Below are 20,557 nucleotides of genomic sequence, written 5' to 3' on the forward strand. Positions count from 1 at the left end.
ATCCAAAATAGTACTCCCTAGTAAACGTTTTTCCTCCTTGATGAACTTCTTGATTATTATCACATTGGGTGCCTGACATAAAGTATAACCAAATACACTGAATTTGGAGGCCATAAGTTGAGACACTCCATATATATCTACTTTGTCCCTTCAAGACACCAATGTATACCTTTTATCAAAGTTGCAGGTTTTCTTCTTCGTTGTCTTTGATCCCCTTTAGTACAGTATATAGTTACTTTTCTCGGCCGTTTGGATGGACGTAAGGCTTTTTTAACATATCGACAAATGTTGTTGCTCCAGGAAATTTGCTCTTTCATGGAGTGAAAAAAGTTGTAGATGCCACTTTCAAGTAATTTTGCTTTGTTAAATATGCAAACTTCTGGACATTTCCCTATCATTTCACGTCTGAATTGCTCTACTTTTCTAGGGTTGAACCTAATGGCAGGATATGTTTGGCTGCATGTGGCGAATAGTACGTACTGTATCAGCCATAAGAAAGTTGCCAGTACAAGAGATTATTAGGTGATACTGCACAGGAGAAATTTGGGCATCACATGAAGTGAAGGCAAGAAAGCATAACAATGAGCGAAAGTGAAGTTCATTTACAGATTGTTAAAGCCGACATGTAACGAGAGTGACATAAAGTGCTAGCAGATAAATGCGATTTGAAGCAAAGTGATTATAAAACCTGCAGGTTGGTGGGATTAACCAAATTTGCGATGAACCCAATTCAAAGGCAGATGAAAGTGCAAGAAAGCTAGCATGTCCCTGCGATGGATTAGCATATGTAATGACATAGTTTGAGGGCCTGTCTTACCAACCCAACAATATTAAGCAAATTATATTTAATTTATGGTTTTACATTAAGTCTCATGCCAATAAGTTTATGTGTTGATCAGATTTTTGGAGATATTTAAAGGACTTTTAACTGAACGACAGACAAGACTATTTTCTGTAGGGAAACTATACATTGTACATGTTCAAAACTGAATAGATTTATGCGTTACATGCAACATTCGTTTATGTGAAAGAGATTTACGGAGGAATACAAACAAAAGGGTTCGTTAATTATTTTTAAAAAAAATTATTTTGGAATAATTTTATAAACCTTCTGACAATGTCATTTAACACCCTTAAACTTCTAAAAATATTATTGTCATCAAGATAAGACCCAACCTCAAAGTAACAAGGCACCATTTAAAACTTCTAATCCTAGTGCTTTAGGCATATTTTAAGAAAAAAATTTCTCTCCATAAGTCTTACTTGCTCGTTCTCTTTTTTTTTTTCCATGTTCAAAAATGTTATGCCCTATTATTACTGAAAATGCCACGAAAAGTTCTACACCAATTTAGGGGCTTATATTTTTGAAGGTGTAGCTTTTTGACACTAAATAACCTAACTACATTACTTTAGATTATTGATGATCTCATCAATTTTATTTCATTAATATCACTAAAAAAATGCATTTTTCATGACAAAAGTAAATTCTATTTGGGATTTTTCTTTCACCCTGAAAAAAAAAATTCTTTACTCTCCAAATTTTATATTATGGCCTTGCAATTAGAGCTACAAATTTTTACATTGAAAGATGTTAGTGAATTGTATGGTCAAATCCACTCTTAAACTTGAAGAGTTTATACTTGCGCTTTCATATTCTTAATTTTGTACTTTCAAAATCTACTCCTCAATGCTTTAATGTTTCTCACCCCTACCCTATTTACATTCAATTCCAGCACCATATATAAGTAATTGTTGCAATTGTACATTAATTTTCTGGGTGGATGCTGCTACTATGTTTGTTGCACTACTCCTACAACCCCCTAATCTAGCATTTGGTAAGAAATTAACAAGTAATAAAAGAAACAAAAAGGGCAATTTGGAATGAGAGTATGATCTATCGACTTAAATGAATATTTTAAGCTTACTTTTGGTCATAGGGGATATAACATTTTACAAGATATGGAACGAGAGCAGGTAGTGAAATTTCTAGAAATTTTGAGGTGCTAAGTGATATTGTTAAAAACTTCTATAGGTAGAAACTATTTTTTTTTTTGTTTTGACGATCAAATTAAAAGTCAGAAGTTTGAGGACAATTCTGTATTGAAGATTATTTAGACAAGGAATGTAGAATATGTCCAACCCAGTCTGTCAAATTGAATATTGGAAACGTTAAAAGTCATAAAGAAATGAAAATTGCTGCCATCACATTACAATTCTTTAAAAGCTACTAAAAGCTGAATATCACTTATAGATTCACAAAATCGAAATACCCTCAAAAAAGATCATTCACTCACTCGAAAGTTATGGTTGGATAAGCCCCAATTTCTGCAAGGTTGGAATCTAGTTTGTTTATGTGAAATCAACTAGGCCGTGAGTGCGCATTTGTGAATCATTCTTTCGTCTTTTTTGAGCTGAAAAGGTTGAAACCCTTGGTTCACAGTACCTACCGACGGGGACTTCACATCAGCTAAAGATATAATTGCTCTCAACTAGGCTATAGGCTGTTTAAAAGAACAAAAAAAAAAAGGGGGGGGGGGGGTTGTAGCTTGGAAAAGGAAGAAGATGAGGATCCACCAGCTGCAGGCTTCAAGCTTTAATGGAGCTTTGATTTATTTTGCATCTTCATCACACAGAATTGACTGGGACACTTCAGTTGTAAAGTTTAAAAGTTCACAAGACTGTGGTCCTATAGTTGGAAGTTGAGTGCCTCATGCAACTCCAATTGCTACCAACGCAATCCCACATTCATGGCATCTTTTTTCTTTCTTCTCTATTTTTGTGCAACACATTCACAATACAATAGAACCTTTCTTTTTGGATTGACATCAAAGTTGCCATTATAACGAGACAGCTGCGCGCATTAGTGTCATCGACTCGAGACACATGCAGTTCTTTTGATTGCATAAATACTGTACACATTTTAAGTGAAATTTATTTTTTCATGAAAATTGTTCATAGCATTTTTCACATTTCATCAAATGAATTTTTTCATCCTTTATTTTTAAAATAATAATTTTACATCCGTTACAAAATTAAGTCGATAAAATTTAGTTCCAACCTAAGTTTTCAACTACTTCTTATCTTGAATCTATCACATGACCTGCACATGGTCATTTTTTAGGAGCAAAACCATTTATAGTTAAACAAATGATCCAATCCATATGTATTTTTTGTCCCTAAAAAAAGTAGGATTTGATTTTGAACTATATTTACTTTTCTCCTAAAAAAGTGATATCTAACCCAATTCATATTTATTTTTCGCCATTATAAAGTGAGATTTGACCTTTTTTTGTATATAAAAAATGACTGCATGTGAGTCATGTGGTGATATCATGCTAAAAAGTGGTCAAAAAATTAAGTTGAGATCAAATTTTGCTAATTTGAATTTGTAAGGGACATAAAATTAATATTTTACAAGTAAAGGATGAAAAAATTCATTGCACGAGATGTGAGACGTTTTGAACAAATTTTCCTGTTTTTTTTCGTTAGAATGTATACTTGGTCCAAGCCACTAAAGAAAACTTTTTAGGATTTTGAGATAATTGTAAGTTGTAACATCAATTTTTATGGTCAAAGTGGAATTCTAAAGGTGTTATTTTTATGATACTACCCGCACTCAAGAAAGAGGGTTCTATCCTATCTATTCTACAACTTGCCGAACGTGGAAATGATAGGCAGTAAAGTAAAGCTGTTTAGAAGTTGCAAAAGAATAGCATCTCAAGTTTATGCAATAATTTGCCCCAAAAAGAACAGTGAAATTTTCTCATTTTCGCCAGTTAATTGTTTGGTATCCTGAATATAGTTGAACAAAATGGTATCCTTTTGTTTTCTTACCTTGAACCTAGTTCCTCGATATGCTTGGCTTTCCTTCGACTTCAAGGAAGAAGGCTTGGGACGTGTTTCGACTGGAGTAATCAACAAAACAAGCGATCTCTTGCTTGCTTTTAAGGATTCTCAATTTGGACGCAATCTTGCCAGTAAAAAAAAAAAAAAAAGGCAGCTATTTTGTGGAATACCCAAGGATTATTTGATGCAAGATTAAAAACGAAGCTAGTAAAGCCTAATGTATTAGACAACCGAAACACGTTCCTAATCCTACCAAACAGAATAATACTAGAAAACCTTTGTACACTACAAATTTAAGAATATAGGATGCCTTCGCTGTAAAAGTTTCCCCTCCACGGCAGACAGCAGATGATGTTAAAATGTAGAATTGCACTGTTTGCTAGGTCACTCTAATGTGATCAAAACTATTAACTCTGTTCTACTAATTTTAAAAATTGGACCTCATTGAAGAAGACGAAGAAAAGAAAACAAAAGAGAAAAAGCTAAATGGAAAATCCAAAAACCCTTTGCCCCGCATGTCCATTTTGTTAAATTAAAATTTTTCATCGTATACTATTCTTATTACATCTCTCGTGAATATCTTTAAAAGGATATGGAGGAAAGTTAAGGAGAAGTTCTCATGATTTAGGCCGTGAGGCCCATCGAATCTCCAATTTTATTTTTTTTTTTATTTTTGGAGGCAAATGTGAGGTCCATCGTGTCACGCTGTCACTCCTATGCTAACATGTAACAGCAATTAAACATCGAATCTTCCGTCAAAATATACACCAAATATTTTCTCACAAGGCTAATGACAATTTGGATCAAAGCTGTGAAGTGGAGCATTGGTTACGCAATCGAAGTTACTGCAACTTCAGGATCCACTTCTCTTCCATCCCGCTTCTCGAATCCCATGCACTCTACCCCTCTCCTCTTAGGAATCGTTTTTTCTTTTTTTACCATAAAAATTCGAGATAAAGAATTCGTATCTCACCCGATCATTTATCACTGATAGTTTATACGTATACCTTCGCTTTATCGAAAGAGAGAAAGTTAATCACAAATTGAATTTTAAAGGCTCTAAAAAATCTTCCGTTCGTCTCCAAAATTTACATTTCCTCATACTGTATACACAAGATCATTTGCCTCAATAAATTCAACGACAGCACTCAGGAGAGAAAGAAAAGATGAATGTTATAACAAGTTACGTTTGAAATACCATATTTCAGGGCAGCTTCATGTACGAGTAAAAAATATTATTGAAAATTTTATTCACTGAAAACGCAAAAATTTTTTAAAGAAAAATGGAAATACAAACAAGGCAACATTTATGTCATCGTTTAAAGAAACGCAATAGTGTAGACTTGGAGAAAGGTGATGAATGAGCTAATCCTAGGCATTTCAAGAAATCAAGTCAATCCATATGTAATCGTCCAATTGCTTTGTTGCTAAGATATTTACTTCCCCGACATCATTATCCAATCAAGAATAGCATTTCATCAATGCAAGGCCGCCAAACGGAGGAAATTTTTGTATGAAGCCGACAAGTAGTAGGCTGAATAAGATTGATTGAGATTGAATAGTCACAATGACTTCTCCAAGTTCCAACAGTGAGTGTACAATTTCATTAGATAATTGTTTGATTTGGGTAAAATATGGATTAGCAGGCGGGAGGATACAATGCAAATCACGAACCATATGCTACAACGTTGAGAATTTGCGTTAAACCTTTTCCAGCAGCTTAGTGGTCGGATTAGTTCACAAAACCAGAATTTTACCCATCCACGAAAAGGGTCAGAAATTTTAATATTGTATCATCCCGGACAAAGACGCAAATTTGATCAAGAGAACACCCAAAAAATTTAGCGGAGAATCAAATCCAAATACAAGAATCAGGAATTGATAACGCATTCTTGGCTAATACATGAGCAACCATATTGTTACTTTCAGGGCCCTGCACCTAAAACACACACATTTAGTTCCTCGTCCACCATGGCAATTGATACACTAGTAATTAGTTCGTCCTTGGAAAAGAAAAATATATACCACCATATTAATCGTTCAGTGACTTCTTTTTTTTCGCTTTTGGAAAACGACAAATATAGTATATTCTAATTTATTCCCCATTAGGAGGGGTGAACCTAAAAAGGTCCGGATGACTGAACCACCACCAATAAAACAATGCACCAGCAAAGAAAGCATCCACCAAACTTAACCAGCAACAACAATAACAGTAATAGTAATAATAATAATAATGCATTTTTCTTTTCTACATTATTATCGAATCCAATTAAACCCGCCCCATCCAACGTGTCCTCAACCCTACACAGTATCACCAATAATTACTTCTTCCAACCACAACCCACCTAACCTAACCAAGCTAAGAAACCCATTTAGAAACACACGACGGCCCGACTCCGACCCGGGTCGGTTCCGGATCCGGACTCAGGCCTAAACCCATCCAAACTAAAACCGCTGGATTTTATCACCCTTCACCACCGGGTTTGCCTTGGCTATGGCATCCCGGCCCTGGCCCTTGAAATCGAAGGTACAATCGTGCTTTTCTGGGTACCTGTGGAGCCCACAGAAGGTACTACCACATCTGCAGGTGAACCCCATCACCCCTACTTTTTTATTGCAACAAAAGCACCTATTACTCTTCACAACCGCCGCCGGCGCCGAAGCCGCTTCCTCCTGCCTCTCAACTTGCTCCGCGGCCGTACCGTAAGACTCTGGAGAACCCACATGAAAAGCATCATCGGCCTTTTTCTGAGACGTCACGAGCTTCTCCAAGGCAACCTTAGCAGCTGCCTTCTGTTGTTCTTCCATCTGGAAATCGTTGTAGCACTTTGAGCAGAGATTCATCATCGCCGGCGAGCCGAAAAATCCGCAGCCGTTCGCGCACAAGGTCGGCTCCGATGGCTGGTAGCTCGTGCCGTCGTTCATCTTGTTTCCTTCAGAACCCATCTTCAGATAGTCAAGGATTTTCTTCTTCGGATTTTTTGGACGAAATTTTTCACAAAACAAGGAAGAAAGAGTGCTTTCAGGTTAAGGCTTCTTCTGTTTCGTGGGGAAGTTAAACTATGAATAAATAGAGGTTTGGTGGTCAAAAAGCCTATTTAATGACGGTGGATTTGGTGAATTGACGAGACTACCCTCAGACCGAGTCCACATTGGAGCCGGAGATAGAGGTATAATAACGAGGGGGTAGTCCTGGGAAAGAACTGCAAAATCCAACTTCGTTAACACGTTTAATTAGTGGAGGAAACAGCATAGAAATAGGAGAGGTTTCACTTGATAAGGACGTTGGTTTTCTCCACTCGGTGCCTTTGAAAGACAAAATTAACCTTCTCCTTTCGTCTTTAGAGCATTTTTTTGTTCCATTTAAGATTCGGTAGTTTATTCTCAAATTTGATTGAGAAAAGGTGATTTTAGAACGTTTTCCATTTTGATTTTGGATGACAGATGAATTTTACTTTGTTTCTACACATTCATGACTAGCATTAGGAGTACTTTGAAGCTAAAGTTCATGTTTTTATCACAAAAAATTGTATTTTCATGTTTTATCAAAATATGTCTATTTTTGGATTATTGATCCATCATATTGTTTTTGCTCCCTTTAGAGAGGTTGTTTTTGCATCTAACTAATGTCAAACATTGAGTTTCTTAATGGTTGACTCTCAAAATTCTTTAAAAGTTCTAGGAATACATGTTCTTGTTTTGGAAGTTTTAAAAATTAAAATTATCCATGAAAGTTCTTTACTAGTTGTTTTTAACAATAAATTATTTTTTCCAATTAAATGATATGAAAATAAAAGTCAATTTTCAATGAGAGCATTGTTGATTTGAAAAAACTTAGGGTGTGTTTGGATTGCTATTTTTCAAAGAAAAATTGCTATTTTTTTGTAGACACATTTTTAAATCACCTTTTTATTTCACATATATCAAATCGTTACAGTAATTTTTCTACATCAGTTGATTTCAATCAACCATTTTTTAAAGGACAATTGATTTTAATCAATGGAGAAGAGGTCTATTCTATCTTTGTTCATAGCCATGGTTATTTTTTATTTATCCTTCACATGTGTATCAATCTTTGCAGCTGTATCTGTAAAAAAAAAAAAAAAATTGCTTATGGGTTTTAATTGAGGATAACTTTTTTATACACTCTTAATGTATAATTTTTTACACTGATAAATTTAGATTATACTATATAACATGAATTTAAATTTAAAATTTAAATTATGTACTTGTGAAATACATTTAAATCTCGTAGTGTTAAAAAATCATTACATTATTAGTGTATTAAAAAAATTAATCCTTCAATTAGATGGGACTTTTGAAGTGGGAGTTTAGGGGGCGTAAAACTGTCTTTACAAAGAGATACACGCGCACGCCGAATTCGACGAGAACCCGGTAAAAGCAGCGTTTCTGTTTCTGGTACAATCCAAAAGACAAAAGGCATGCTTCTGCCATATTCCAGAACTGTAAGCACCCAAACCCAAATCCGACCGTTAAATTCTCTTTCCCATGATCTGAACCATCAACGGCTGGACATATTGCAACATTCGATTTCTGAAGTCAAAAATATACTACAAGGCATATTTTAACAGAAAAGAGTTTTTTTTTTCTTTTTAACTAACAAAACATAGAGAAATCTTTGAAGTCTAACCCAAATCATATTTGCTTGTTCAGTTTCAAAAATGCCGAGTAAAAAGTTTGCTTTGTTAATTTACCTTCGTTGGAATTTCTAATTAACCATTCTATTTGTAAATTATCTCTGATTTACTAATAATTGAACAGTTGGTTACACCTTGACACAAAAATAACGGGCACACGTATGTAGTATACTTTATCACACTTTAATTGGTCACAAAGATGAGTTTCAACAACTAATTAGATTTATTTCAAAAAAAAAAAACTAAATAGATTAATAATGCATTAGGTGGTTCGGGGGTAAGGGAATGTAAGCGAGAATTTTCGGATTCGAATTCTCTCACTTACACTAAAAAAAAAAAGTAAACTAATTAGATTAAAAAAAATACTGGTCTTATTTTGAGAACTCATATTTTAATGCCATAGCAAATTTTTATCGACGCACCAAAATTATTTTTCTCACGTAAAACAAAACATCATCACAAATTAACTTGAATGGAATATATATTCTCGTCATATACATATTTGCTGTGACATTATAGATTTCACGATTATGGCAGATCTTTTTTTGTCATTACATTAGAAAATCAAAAGAATTGGAACAAGAAGTTGTCTTTTAAATACACCAGCAAAACAAGTAGTAATACAGAGGCAGAATTCCTAGAACGCGGACTCAATCCTAAGGTTTCAAGTTGGTGGCAAATGGCAGCCGCGGTTTCTTGAGGCCGCAACTTGCATGGCTGCGGCACACAGTAAACTTTATGCGGCTGCCAAGTTGAACAAGTGGATGTGATTTGGCCTCCATCCTAAAAGCTTGTGATGAATATGGAATTTGTGAGCTTTTAGTGCTTTACGATTACTTATGTGGGGACAATTTCAGATCCTGCAAGTGGTTGGAGAAAGATCTGTGTATCAAAAAAAGTAAATTTAGGAACCAATTCAGATTGATTCTCTGATATCTCGTGCTGTTTGATTGATTTCAGCTGAAGAAATAGAACGCAGGCCAAGCATGCTATTATCTAGAGCTTTGGAAACATTACAAGAAACTATTGTAATTCTTTTGTCTGGTCTGAGGTTCACCCCTCAATTCCTATATAAGTCCAGTTTGGCTTTTCCTTCTCTGGTAATGTAAGAGTGAGTAGGGTAAATTGTGGTTGTTAGACAACAACAAAAAAAAAAAAAAACTGTTCAGAAATCTGGATTGTCCGTTGGAGATTAGGATTTTGGCACATTCTCAATTCATTATGATTTTCGTAAATTTTAATTTTAGAAAATCTCATAATCAGAAGTCAAAAAAGCAAATTCTTTGAAACCTTCTGTTTAGTTTTCTTTTTGGCATTCGAAAAACTAAAAACTACTATTTTTAAAACAGTACTTGAAAATACTATGCAATAAATTACCCACAATTAGAAGCTAAAAGAAAGTTTGACCATTAAAAATTAAGAGGATGCTTAAAAATACCAACCGAGAATCTGCCTCTCTATTTAAAAAAATGTATTCAGTTCAATGGGGCTTTTGGGCTAAGGTTCATATAGGGTTCCTGACTTCGTTCTCATTTTTCATGTTTCAAACAATTTCTTTTGGCAGACCATTTCAGGTAATGATGTAGAATTGCAGCGTGATACTCAGGCTACCGTCGCCGTGGGCTTGAATTGCCGTGCTACATAAGACCAGCTTACAAGGTGGGCTAAGGTTTCTTGTGGCCCCAAAATGTGGTCATCTAAGACTGGATTAAAAAGTATAGTAAGTGCCTTGCAATTCGCCAATGGCGTATTGGATGAACGGGTTTGCATTTTGATATCACAGCCAGGATTTCTTTCCCAGAAATTGCAACATTCTCTCTTACAGAATGTTGAAGCTCGGTCTATTGGCAAATACCAAAGGAAAAAAAAACATTTTTTTTTCTTTTTTCAGTGACTTCTCAGTTGCATTGTGTCTTCTTGAATTTCTGTACAATGCTTCAAACACTCAACAACACAAAAGCCCAAACCCATGATCCAAACACAAGTAAGTAACTTTAGAATTCATCTAAGTTGATCTAAAATTTTGAGAATTAATCAATAGCCGAGTAGAAGAAAAATAATGGATCCATAAAAAATTGGCAAGGTGCATTAGTAGTACTCAACATTTCAGCAACTATTGAGAAGAAGAAGAGACAGCGACCAATAGCTACTGTAATGATTAGTACTCCATTTCCAAGTGAATAAAATAGTTTTCTTTTTTTTTTTTTTGTGTGTGTGGTGAGGGGAGGGGAATTAGACCACGTCATAATTTCAAGTAATAATGTAAATTTTGAATATATGTAGATATAGTAGCTCCATAGATGACTTCCAATATCAAAAAAAAAAAAAAATTGTTTTTTTGACGTTTTGGTCACAATTATGATCGTAATGAGTGGTTGTGATGATGTTGATCAAGAAGGACGGTGCTCAATCGATTGCACCAAGCTGTAGATGTTAGATGAATACGGTGGTGAATGGTGATAGATACATAAATGGGGTTGGATTGATATGGACTCGGCCGGACCCCATGAATTCATAAATGCAATGTTTTATCATGATTGATGCATGTGAATTCTACGTCATGTACAATCCAAATTGGCTACAAAGACAAAGAGCCATTTTGCACTAGTACACTTAAAAAAACTGGAAGCATGGATGGCAACTAGGGTTTGGGGGTGGGGGGTGGGGTGTATTTTCATTTCCTTGTTGACTACACCAAGCTTACTCGACCCTCATATATGAAATAGTAGTTGCAGTAGTAAAAGAAGGAATAAGTGAGGTTTTGAGTGGTTCTGCTACTCTTCAAATATGGCATTATTAGCCTTTACATATATGCGTACACTACTACACTGATGATCAATGTAATGTAGATAGGCATATGTGTGTATGAATCACGAACATCATTTGCCTAAAGAAAGTAGTTGCTACTACTTGAGCCTTTGTACTACAACTTCTCTTGCGGCTTGTCATATATCCAGTTTTATTTATTAAGAAGGTAATTAAGTACTAGTAAAAGTTTGTGGATAAGTTTTACTAGTTGATGCACATTATATAAATTGAAACGAAGCCTTTCTTAATTTGCACCTGACTTTCCACCTTTGGGTTCTCAGATTCACTCTTTTTTTTTTTTCTTTTTTTTTTTCAAGTACGTGTATTTGTTATATGTTAGCTCGAACTAGAAGGTTAATATCATTAGTTTAACAGGACAAAGTTGTACAATTTTGATGTCGCCTGCAGCTTGGCCCAAAACAACAGCATCCTTGTGATGGCACTGGTTTGCTGTCAACTAGCCGGCCAAAACTTCTATCCAGAGAACTATAGTACACTATCAGTAAGCAATTATAGCGTGTCAAGTGGCCGGTTGTAAGTTGCAATGAAGTGCGATCAATTAAAGGAGTTGAGTTGTGGAATTCACATGACTAGAATTTCCTTGCAAGTGTATTCCTTCTGGTAATAATGAGTATATGCAACTTCATCAATTTTTTTTTGGCAGTGGTTTTGTAATCTAGTGCACTCATGCATACTTTGGTGATCATAAGGGGCCATCAAGCACAAAATAGACCAGTAGAGAAGGGATATAGTGTATATTATAGGCCCTCAACACAAATTTTGACTCTTTGATATTTGTGTTCAAACAAAATATAATGAGGATGGTTAGAAAGTCGAAGGAGAATGCTATGGAAAAGGAAAGGGTGGAATATGAAGGCCAGCCACCTTCGCATTCTAATGGTCCATACAAAGTCTCAAAGCCAGCAAATTGAGATTCAATGGTCCACAAAAACACCTAAAAGCTCAAAAGGGCTGAGAGAAGAAAGGTTCAAGTCTCGCATTAAATTTGACGTTTTCAAGTCTCGCTAATTTGTACTCACTTAATCTTGGATTAGCAATGTATATAGCATCAAACTCCTCCCTTAATTAATTCCCACCATGTAAACTAGCTGAGAATAGGCCATGCAAGATATTGCTAATTTAATTTGGGTAGTGGTTTACATGTACATCTTATAACCACTCGCACCAGAACGGCAGCGGCAAGCACTCGCTCTAATTCTCATCACATCAAGAATTCTTCTCTTACTTGGTGGAAGGCATTTACAGAAGTTTTGTGATTGATTAAGTGTGTCGGTTCATTTCACCTCCTGAATATATACGACGTCGTGTCTGCAAAAGATTCAGTTTCACATGGTGCCTCCCATCTTCTTAAGTTCTTAAACTAGCTACAAGACTTAAAAACACAATCTATTAAGAATTGAAGCGCTAGCTAGATGTTTAGAACTTTAGTTGTGCTTGTTTGAATTTGTTAAAAATCTTTTTTTGTCTGATTTACTATTATTTCCGTAATCAATTTTCCTTTTTTTGTTCGATTTCGTGCAAATATTCTCATCCTAGTACATAGACAAACGGTTGGCTACTTAAACCTTTCTAATTCGGGAGGGAGTTAGGTTGAATGAAAAGATAGAAGAGGTTATAAGTAGTAGGACATTTTGGTTTAAAAGCTCCCACTAACCTCAAAAAAAAAAAAAAAAACTTTTGAATTGAAGATGATTATTTTATTTGCAAGTCAGTTCACTCGTTGGTCCATATTTTCAAAATATTCGTTAAAGAACACATTCATTTCCATGCATTTATCTTTCTTTAAAGTTGTCAACTTTATCTCGATATTCATGAGAGAAAAAAAAAAAGACAAAATAAAAAGGTGTGCTAGACAAATTAAAGTGACCAATGCAACACTTCGCTGTTCGAGGAGGACTTGGTATTGAGGGAGAATCCGAAGACTCCACAATTATAATTTTCAATTTTGGTTCAATGAAAACAAATTAACAAATGTGATTTTCGCTTTCAACTGCTAGCTACTATGGTAGCATAACTTATTGAATTCGGGTCTTCTCCATGCAAAACGGATATGATTTATTAGGGGTGGCAATTTTCGACACGACCTGAAAACACGACACGAACCTAACACGAAATTAATGGGTTTGGGTTGAGGTTTCGGGAATTCGGGTCAGAATCGGGTTGGACCCGATGAACCCGAAAAGAAAACAGGTCGATTTCGGGTCAACCGTGGTGACCTGATATGACCCGATATGACCCGTTTACGAATTAAAAATAATTTAATAAACATAAAAATAATTTTATCTAACTAAACTAAGTTATTCTTTTTTTCAAAGGCATTAATTACTTAATCCTAAATGAATTTATTTAATTTGTGTGAAGTTGAAATTATTATATTTGGACAAATAATATATTATATTATTTTTTACTTTTATATTGTTTTAATTTATTTTATATTTTGTTTGGGATAAAACACTTTTACGGTGTTTAATTTATTTTAGATTTGGTTTGGAATTATTTATTTAAATTTTTATTACTTGATTATGTAATTAGTTTTGTGAGAAATTGATTTTATTAGAAATTACAGTGATAAATTAATAAATTAAAATTAAGTTTCGGGTAATTTCGAGTCGACCCGCCAACCCGCCAACCTGAAATTTTCGGGTTCGGGTCAGCATACCTGACCCGTTACGGGTTGGCGGGTCGGGTTCGGGTCAACAGATTTTCTGACGGGTTGACCCGAACCCGACCCGCCAACCTGATTTGGACCCGAATTGCCACCCCTATGATTTATCATTTATCTTGAAACTGGAAGCTAGACACTTGTTCTGCATTAAAGAAAGTCCGCAATTTTCAGCTTCCTTTGTTCTATTCCCCTGAAGTCAAAAAGGGGAATGATAATATGATGGAAAATATATGCATCCTTTAGAAGTTAGCTTCAGAGTCCACCTGGACATGGCAAGATGTTATGTATGTGTACACATGCACGCAATTGAACTTTTTTAACGAATCTTGAAAAGAAAAAGGCATACGAGATAGTAAAAAAATAAAAATTCAGAGATCAAGTGGTTAAAATTTATCAGAAATTATTGTGCAACAAATTAATTAATGTTCTAATTAAGAGCCAAACCATCTCAAAAGTTTTTCAAAAGTACCCTCCAGCAGCTGAGATAATATTACTATTCAAAGGATTTGAATAGGGATTCAAACCGGTGCATATTGGTATTGCTTTCTTTCTTGGTTTTGACCAATATTGAGTCCACAAGAATTGCTTTTGTCGTGTGACAAGAAGATTTTCTTACATCAATGCGAATTACTACTGTAATAATTTCAGATTTCTTCACCTTGACAGATTAGTGCAATTGAATGCGCACCCTACATTCCCATTCACAATTTCACATCTCACTAGGCTACAATCAACATTCTCTTTTGATTTTGAGCTAGTATTTAAATCCCTTAATAAAAAGTTTCACCTGAGCTAAAAGAACCCCCCAAGTTATGGAACAACTACTGAAATCAACACAGTACTGGAATCATTTAATGCAGTGAAAGCAAAAGGCAGTACTTGCATGTTCCATATGGCTAAAAGAATCCATACAGTTCATCAACCGTAGATCCAGGAGAGCAAGTTATAGTAGTAGGGAACACTACAATTGTACAATTTACAACTACTAGAATGATTTCAAGAATACATCCAAAATACAAGTACTCGATTGCATCAAGAGAAGAGAGCAGAGATGGGGAGTGTCAAGGATACAACACATCACAAGTGCATAGATCAAATTAACCAATACGCCTACCATTCTTCCACCCCCCCGCCGGTGCCAGAAGTTGACAAAGCCAGCACCATCACTCTGATATTCCTAATTATGATATCTCTAGCTAGTCATAAATCAATATATCTCATGAACTGAGAAATAACTGAAACTACTGAAGGAGGTTAACTGCATTTACTTTCACTTCTAATAACATTAGACTCTCTGACGCCATTTTCTTTATTCATTTTGTCTTGTACGGGGTAGGGTTGGGAAAAACGAAGGTTGGTTACGATAGTGCCTTATTCCTACACTGCATTTCCCATTTATCATGAAATTTCAGTGAGCAATTACAGTTTGTAGAGTAAAAACTAGAAACCATGGTTGCAGTACATCTTTCCAAGTACAGACACGCATGCAACGGACTGTCAAATCATTACAGTTAAGTCCCGTAGGTAAAATGTTACTACTATTTTCTATTGGGTCACAATTTTTTTCTTTACGACAGTAAGTAGTATTTGGAGTGTAAGCCATGCTGTTAGTTGTGGTGTACATGGTATATTATTTTCTACTTACTACAGCCCAATAGCATCTGGCATAGTACTTGGATGAACTTGAAAAACATTGCACAATTATTAAATTTCGTAGATTGCACAACAAGATTGAGTTGATAATCACATTTCACAATATTAAACTCTTAGGCTGTCATTTCAGAAAGATACTTTTAGAGTTGAGAATATTAAACTCTTGAGGGTTAATTTGCTAGTTTTCCATCTTACGTGCACAGTTCTTGTAAGTAAAGGGATTTTTGTTTTTTGTTTTTGGCTTTACATCGCTAGGGGACTTTACTATTTGTTCTAAAATCATTTTGTATATGTGGCTTAGGTCTACCTTTTTTGGGTGAGAAAATGATCAACTGGTAATTCATTTCATTTCAAACCAAATTAATTACTTTTGTCTGTCCTCATATATTAGTACATTAACTGCTCAACTTTCCCTAAAGGTTGACACTTTCCCTGGTGCATTTACATGGGGATATTAAAAAAAAAAAACAGTTTCTTCTTTGTGGTGTCGGTCTTTGCAAATTTATGAAATCATCATCAGCTGAACAGTCGCATTTACACCCATGACAGTTGACAAATACTCTAGGAGGAGTATAGTGCATGTCAATACTGATCAGTATTTTTAGGTAAAATTCTGTCACGCGCTGAAAGAGAAGTTTGAGTAGGATTTGATAATCCGATGCTTACAAAAGTTTCCCACGATCATTACCTTCCAAATCTGCCAAACAAATGTAGTCTTAAGCAGAGAAAATTGCAGAATACAGAGACCTTTCCTTCTTCTTAGGCTTTTTCTTCATGGATATAGATGGGGTTGCTGCTCTTTGCAATCATGAGTCCTCTTGTCATCATTACCCTACTTGAAACTAATCCACCCCCTCCTCCCCTTTCCCTCTCTGTTTCTCTCAAGTCTCGCTACATCCAACTATCCAAGGCAGGGAACCACATGGGCACATACAACACATTGAAAATAACAATTCCACCTATGACCTGTATATAAAGACTTGATCTCTAAACATCTCTCTCCAAGTTTCCACTGCTCAATTCCATTTCAAAGCACCCCTTCTTCTTTTCATCCTCTCTAAAACTTTTCTTTGTAAAACCAACAAAAAGACCATATAATACTAACATGTGTATATCATCTCATAACATCTACACTTTTATGCATAACAAGCAATCAAGGCGATGTAAGATTCAACTTCCCAGGCTCACAAGGTACTCCACCTTCTATCTGAATAACTTGTACAAGCAAGAAAAGTGATATGCATATGCCGACATTTTATTTTTGATGTTTATATTTCATATAGGAGGAGGATCAGATGTCAAGAAGAAGTTGGAAAAGACATGGTACTGAAGAACTTGAAGCTGTATATTGAGAACATCACCATCTTGGAGGAGAATGAGAAATTAAGAAAGAAGGCCAGTCTTCTTCATCAAGAAAATCTTGAGTTGATGTCTGAAATTCAGAAGAAATTCGCTCCTTCTGATCGTGTCTCGACAACCCTTGATCTGTTGCTTCACAACAAAGAAAACCAGTGAAAATTGACTGCTCCTTTCTTCTTTGCTGTAATATTTCTTCTACTCGTATCAGCTTTTTGAACTCTACTAAACTAGAATAAGGTAGGCAAGAGCATGTTGACTGAGGAACGGGAATGGGAATCCGAGTGGAATATTGTAAGTTGTTAGCAAGTCAATTAAATTGATATTGTCCAGACTACATCCTCATTTTATCCTACTGTTGCATTTCTTCTTTGATACCTCAAGAACATCAATAATGTTTAGCATTTTCATGGGAACAAAAATTAGGCCACTACTGTTATGATAAATGAACGATATGTTACTTGATGGAGAGATCAGACATTAATTACATAACAATTAAAAAAAAAGCATGGAACTCTTGTCCATAAGTGATAAATTTATTTGGCAAGAAAAACCTGTTACGGACGGAACTAAGACTTGTCAACGTTGCAGTGAAGTTCATTTCACTGTGCCTGGTCATTGCATGGCTAATTGGATACTGCATAGGGCTCCCAAAAAAGGTGTTCAAATGCAATAAACTTTGGCCTTGCATAGAAGTGAGGGATTGGCATTGGCTTGGAAAAGAATTCAAGTTAAAAGGACTGGTAAAATTTTGTTCTGGTCTTATTGATCCGTAGTACTTCAGCTATTTTGTGCGATAGAGAGGAAAAGAAAGAATCTACAAAGATTTTTCTCTACGACTAAGTACAATCATGAATAAAAGTTCAAAAAAGGCTGCCAATGAACTGAAGACCATCAAAATCTAACTCCTGATCAGTATATCCGAAGTTCATCCTCACAGCTGTCATAAACCAGGTAGCCATTAATTGGTAAGACTAATTTAGCCCCTTGACGCCCAAAACTGAAACATAGAAAGAGAGAACAAAATTTAAGAAGGTTAGGACCTATGTCTGCAAACTGACTTCAGTGCCTTCTATCTCTTAAAAATTTGGGTCACAATGTCAAATTCTGACCCAGGTATTTCTGCCTATAAGATAAGATCAAGAAAAATGAATTACAACACAGAACGATTTCTGCGCGTAACAAAATTTTAGCTATTCAAACTATCTGTGAAAATGTGACAGCATTTCTATTCGATCCCTACTGTCGGATGGTTATAGTAACTGTACAAGGGGAGCAAAAATTTCCATCAAGAAAGGGGCAGAAAAAGAAAAAGATCCCAGAAAGAACCAGTTGTAATTTCTTGCAGGGCATGGTGGTTTTAGTGTATTGGACCCCAGAAATTAATCAAGACTTATCATTACTTATTTACTTTTCCTTTTCCCCGAGCCACACGTGCTTAGGGTTATTTGAAGGTTCCTCACACGTGGGGCATGCAGCAAAACCTATAAAAAGGACTTTGTTGAAAATCCAGCTGAAGCTGTTGGCTCGAGGGTACTCTTTTCTTTTCACTGTGCAGTTAAATTCCACATAATTACCTTCCAGAAATTCCACACAATTATGTTTAATTATTTCAAGTTGTGTATACATAAAGTAAATGTGCTTATTTAATATAGTGAAATCATTTCCCGACAATCTCTCAACTAGAATAAGAAACCTGCAGAATCCCAATTTTCTTACCAATACAGCAAAGCAGAATCATTCAATCATATACCATTCTACCGTGAGATGATGGTCAAGGAAAATATCAATGACCAATTATGAGTCCTAAATAAAATCCCAAAACAACAACTTGGATCACGATGAATATTCCCAACTTTCTTTTGTCAGCTTGAAAATTTTTAAAATGGAAAAGCTTTGATGTCAAACTAAAAATTTTTATCTACTAAAATCCGTGAAAGATTTAAAATTCTCTAGTCTTCTACGAAATTTTTTTTTGCATTTTTTGTGAGCATATTTTCCAATCACCTTTTTACCTCGCATCTATCAAATCGTTACAATACATTTTTGTACAAAAACTTCAGAAAGTAGCAATCCAAACCGGACCTAATTTTTCGTGATTCTCACATTATGTATCACCTTGAGCTATATTGGGGAGTTTGGGGCTTTTTTTTTTTTTGATGTATTTCTGGAAAGTCTTACTGTACACTTGTATTTGAAATACTACACACAAATTTCCTACTATAATTTGCACTCCACCATTAATCATGATACGTCAAATTAATTACTACAGTCTAAGAGTTATCACATACTATATAGTACTACTAGTATATTTTACTCTTACCCCAGCGAAGCAAGCATCAACATCGACATGAACATAAAAGTCAACTATGAAAGCCTGAGTGTTCACTTAACAATGTTCAAAAAGTCAAATTAGCATTCCTAGTTAATGTGTATTTCGAGAACTACGTAATTAGGCTGGCCTCTTAAAGGTATGCAGAAGGTCAATAGCATGGCCTCTGGATCATTATACCATTTGAATTCACTCAATTGTCTTGGGCCTAAAAGGGGTTGTAGCATCCCAATGCTTTGACCTACAGTTTCCCAATGACTTCAATGGTGGAAAGGTAAAGAAAGGAAAGGGAAAGAAAGGGAAGGAAGCTCATCAGTCATTACAACGAGTAAAGAATTACGGTGAAGAAAAAAGTTACAAAACAACCCCTTCGATCCTCGTTTCCATTCACATTAGCAACATTTGACTAAATTCGGATGAACTAGTATTCAAAACATTAGCACTCAGAAATGTCTAAATATGCAGCTCTAGGCTGCAAAAAAAAACGAGTAGCTTGAGCTCCACTCTGCTCAATCAATCAGGCTAATAAGTTCGTGAGCGTATGAATTTATGGTTTTCTGAATGCGATAGTCTGATGTTGGTTGGAGACCTCATTTACATGGAAGTGGAACGGAATGTTTCTTCCTACTGGTAGATGCTTGAACACATTCAACTTTGGCTTCAACCAGAAAGTTTCTTTGGGTAAGGGTCAAGCTTGAGCCCAGAGGCAGGCGTTCAATACATTAGCAAAACTAAGCAGAAAGTATGACAAATATTCCTTACGTGAATATTTTTTTTAACAAAAAAAACCAACATACCTTGTTTGTTTGTTTTTCATTTCCACAAGTATTAAGAACCAATCTTGTACTATATAATACACATGTTCAGTGTGATCCCATAAATTCATGACACTCTTGATATTCCATCTTCATAAATCACAGTTCTAGAGGGTTACTGAATTTTGGTTTAGTTAATCGGAAAAGAAAAAGAAGAAGTATAATTTGGTTTAGTTGCATCTATCTTCTTTTTTTTTTCACAACGATAACTGTTTGTATAATCTATTCAAGCCTAATTTATTCTAGTCTAATCTAACTGTTTGTATAATCTATTCTAGCCTAATTTATTCTAGTCTAATCTAAGGAAAAGGGGAGTGAAAAACCACAAATAGTATCTGACGCGCGCTGTTACATGAAGCTGCTACTGTTGCTTTGGCACAGGGATACTCTTTTTCTCGTATAT

At 35.3% G+C, this 20,557-nt stretch overlaps 1 protein-coding gene and 1 non-coding gene across 2 annotated transcripts; one reads left to right on the plus strand and one right to left on the minus strand.

Annotated features, from left to right (window-relative positions):
• Positions 1 to 6,036: 6,036 nt before the first annotated feature.
• LOC113703054 (zinc finger A20 and AN1 domain-containing stress-associated protein 7-like) lies at positions 6,037 to 7,039 on the minus strand. Its single transcript, XM_027224268.2, has one exon. It carries the CDS (start codon positions 6,790 to 6,792, stop codon positions 6,292 to 6,294), a length of 501 nt encoding a protein of 166 aa, XP_027080069.1. The 5' UTR covers positions 6,793 to 7,039; the 3' UTR covers positions 6,037 to 6,291.
• A 9,279-nt stretch (positions 7,040 to 16,318) lies between these two features.
• Positions 16,319 to 17,344, plus strand: LOC113703331 (uncharacterized). The gene is made up of 2 exons (XR_011820037.1): positions 16,319 to 16,842; positions 16,935 to 17,344. It is a non-coding gene; the product is annotated as an uncharacterized protein (transcript).
• Positions 17,345 to 20,557: the final 3,213 nt, after the last annotated feature.

The sequence above is a fragment of the Coffea arabica genome, chromosome 8e (assembly GCF_036785885.1).
Source record: "Coffea arabica cultivar ET-39 chromosome 8e, Coffea Arabica ET-39 HiFi, whole genome shotgun sequence".
Lineage (NCBI taxonomy): Eukaryota > Viridiplantae > Streptophyta > Magnoliopsida > Gentianales > Rubiaceae > Coffea > Coffea arabica.

Bases quoted from the DNA above. Each gene is read 5' to 3' on its own strand.
- LOC113703054 (XM_027224268.2), bottom strand. From the start codon at position 6,792: ATGGGTTCTGAAGGAAACAAGATGAACGACGGCACGAGCTACCAGCCA.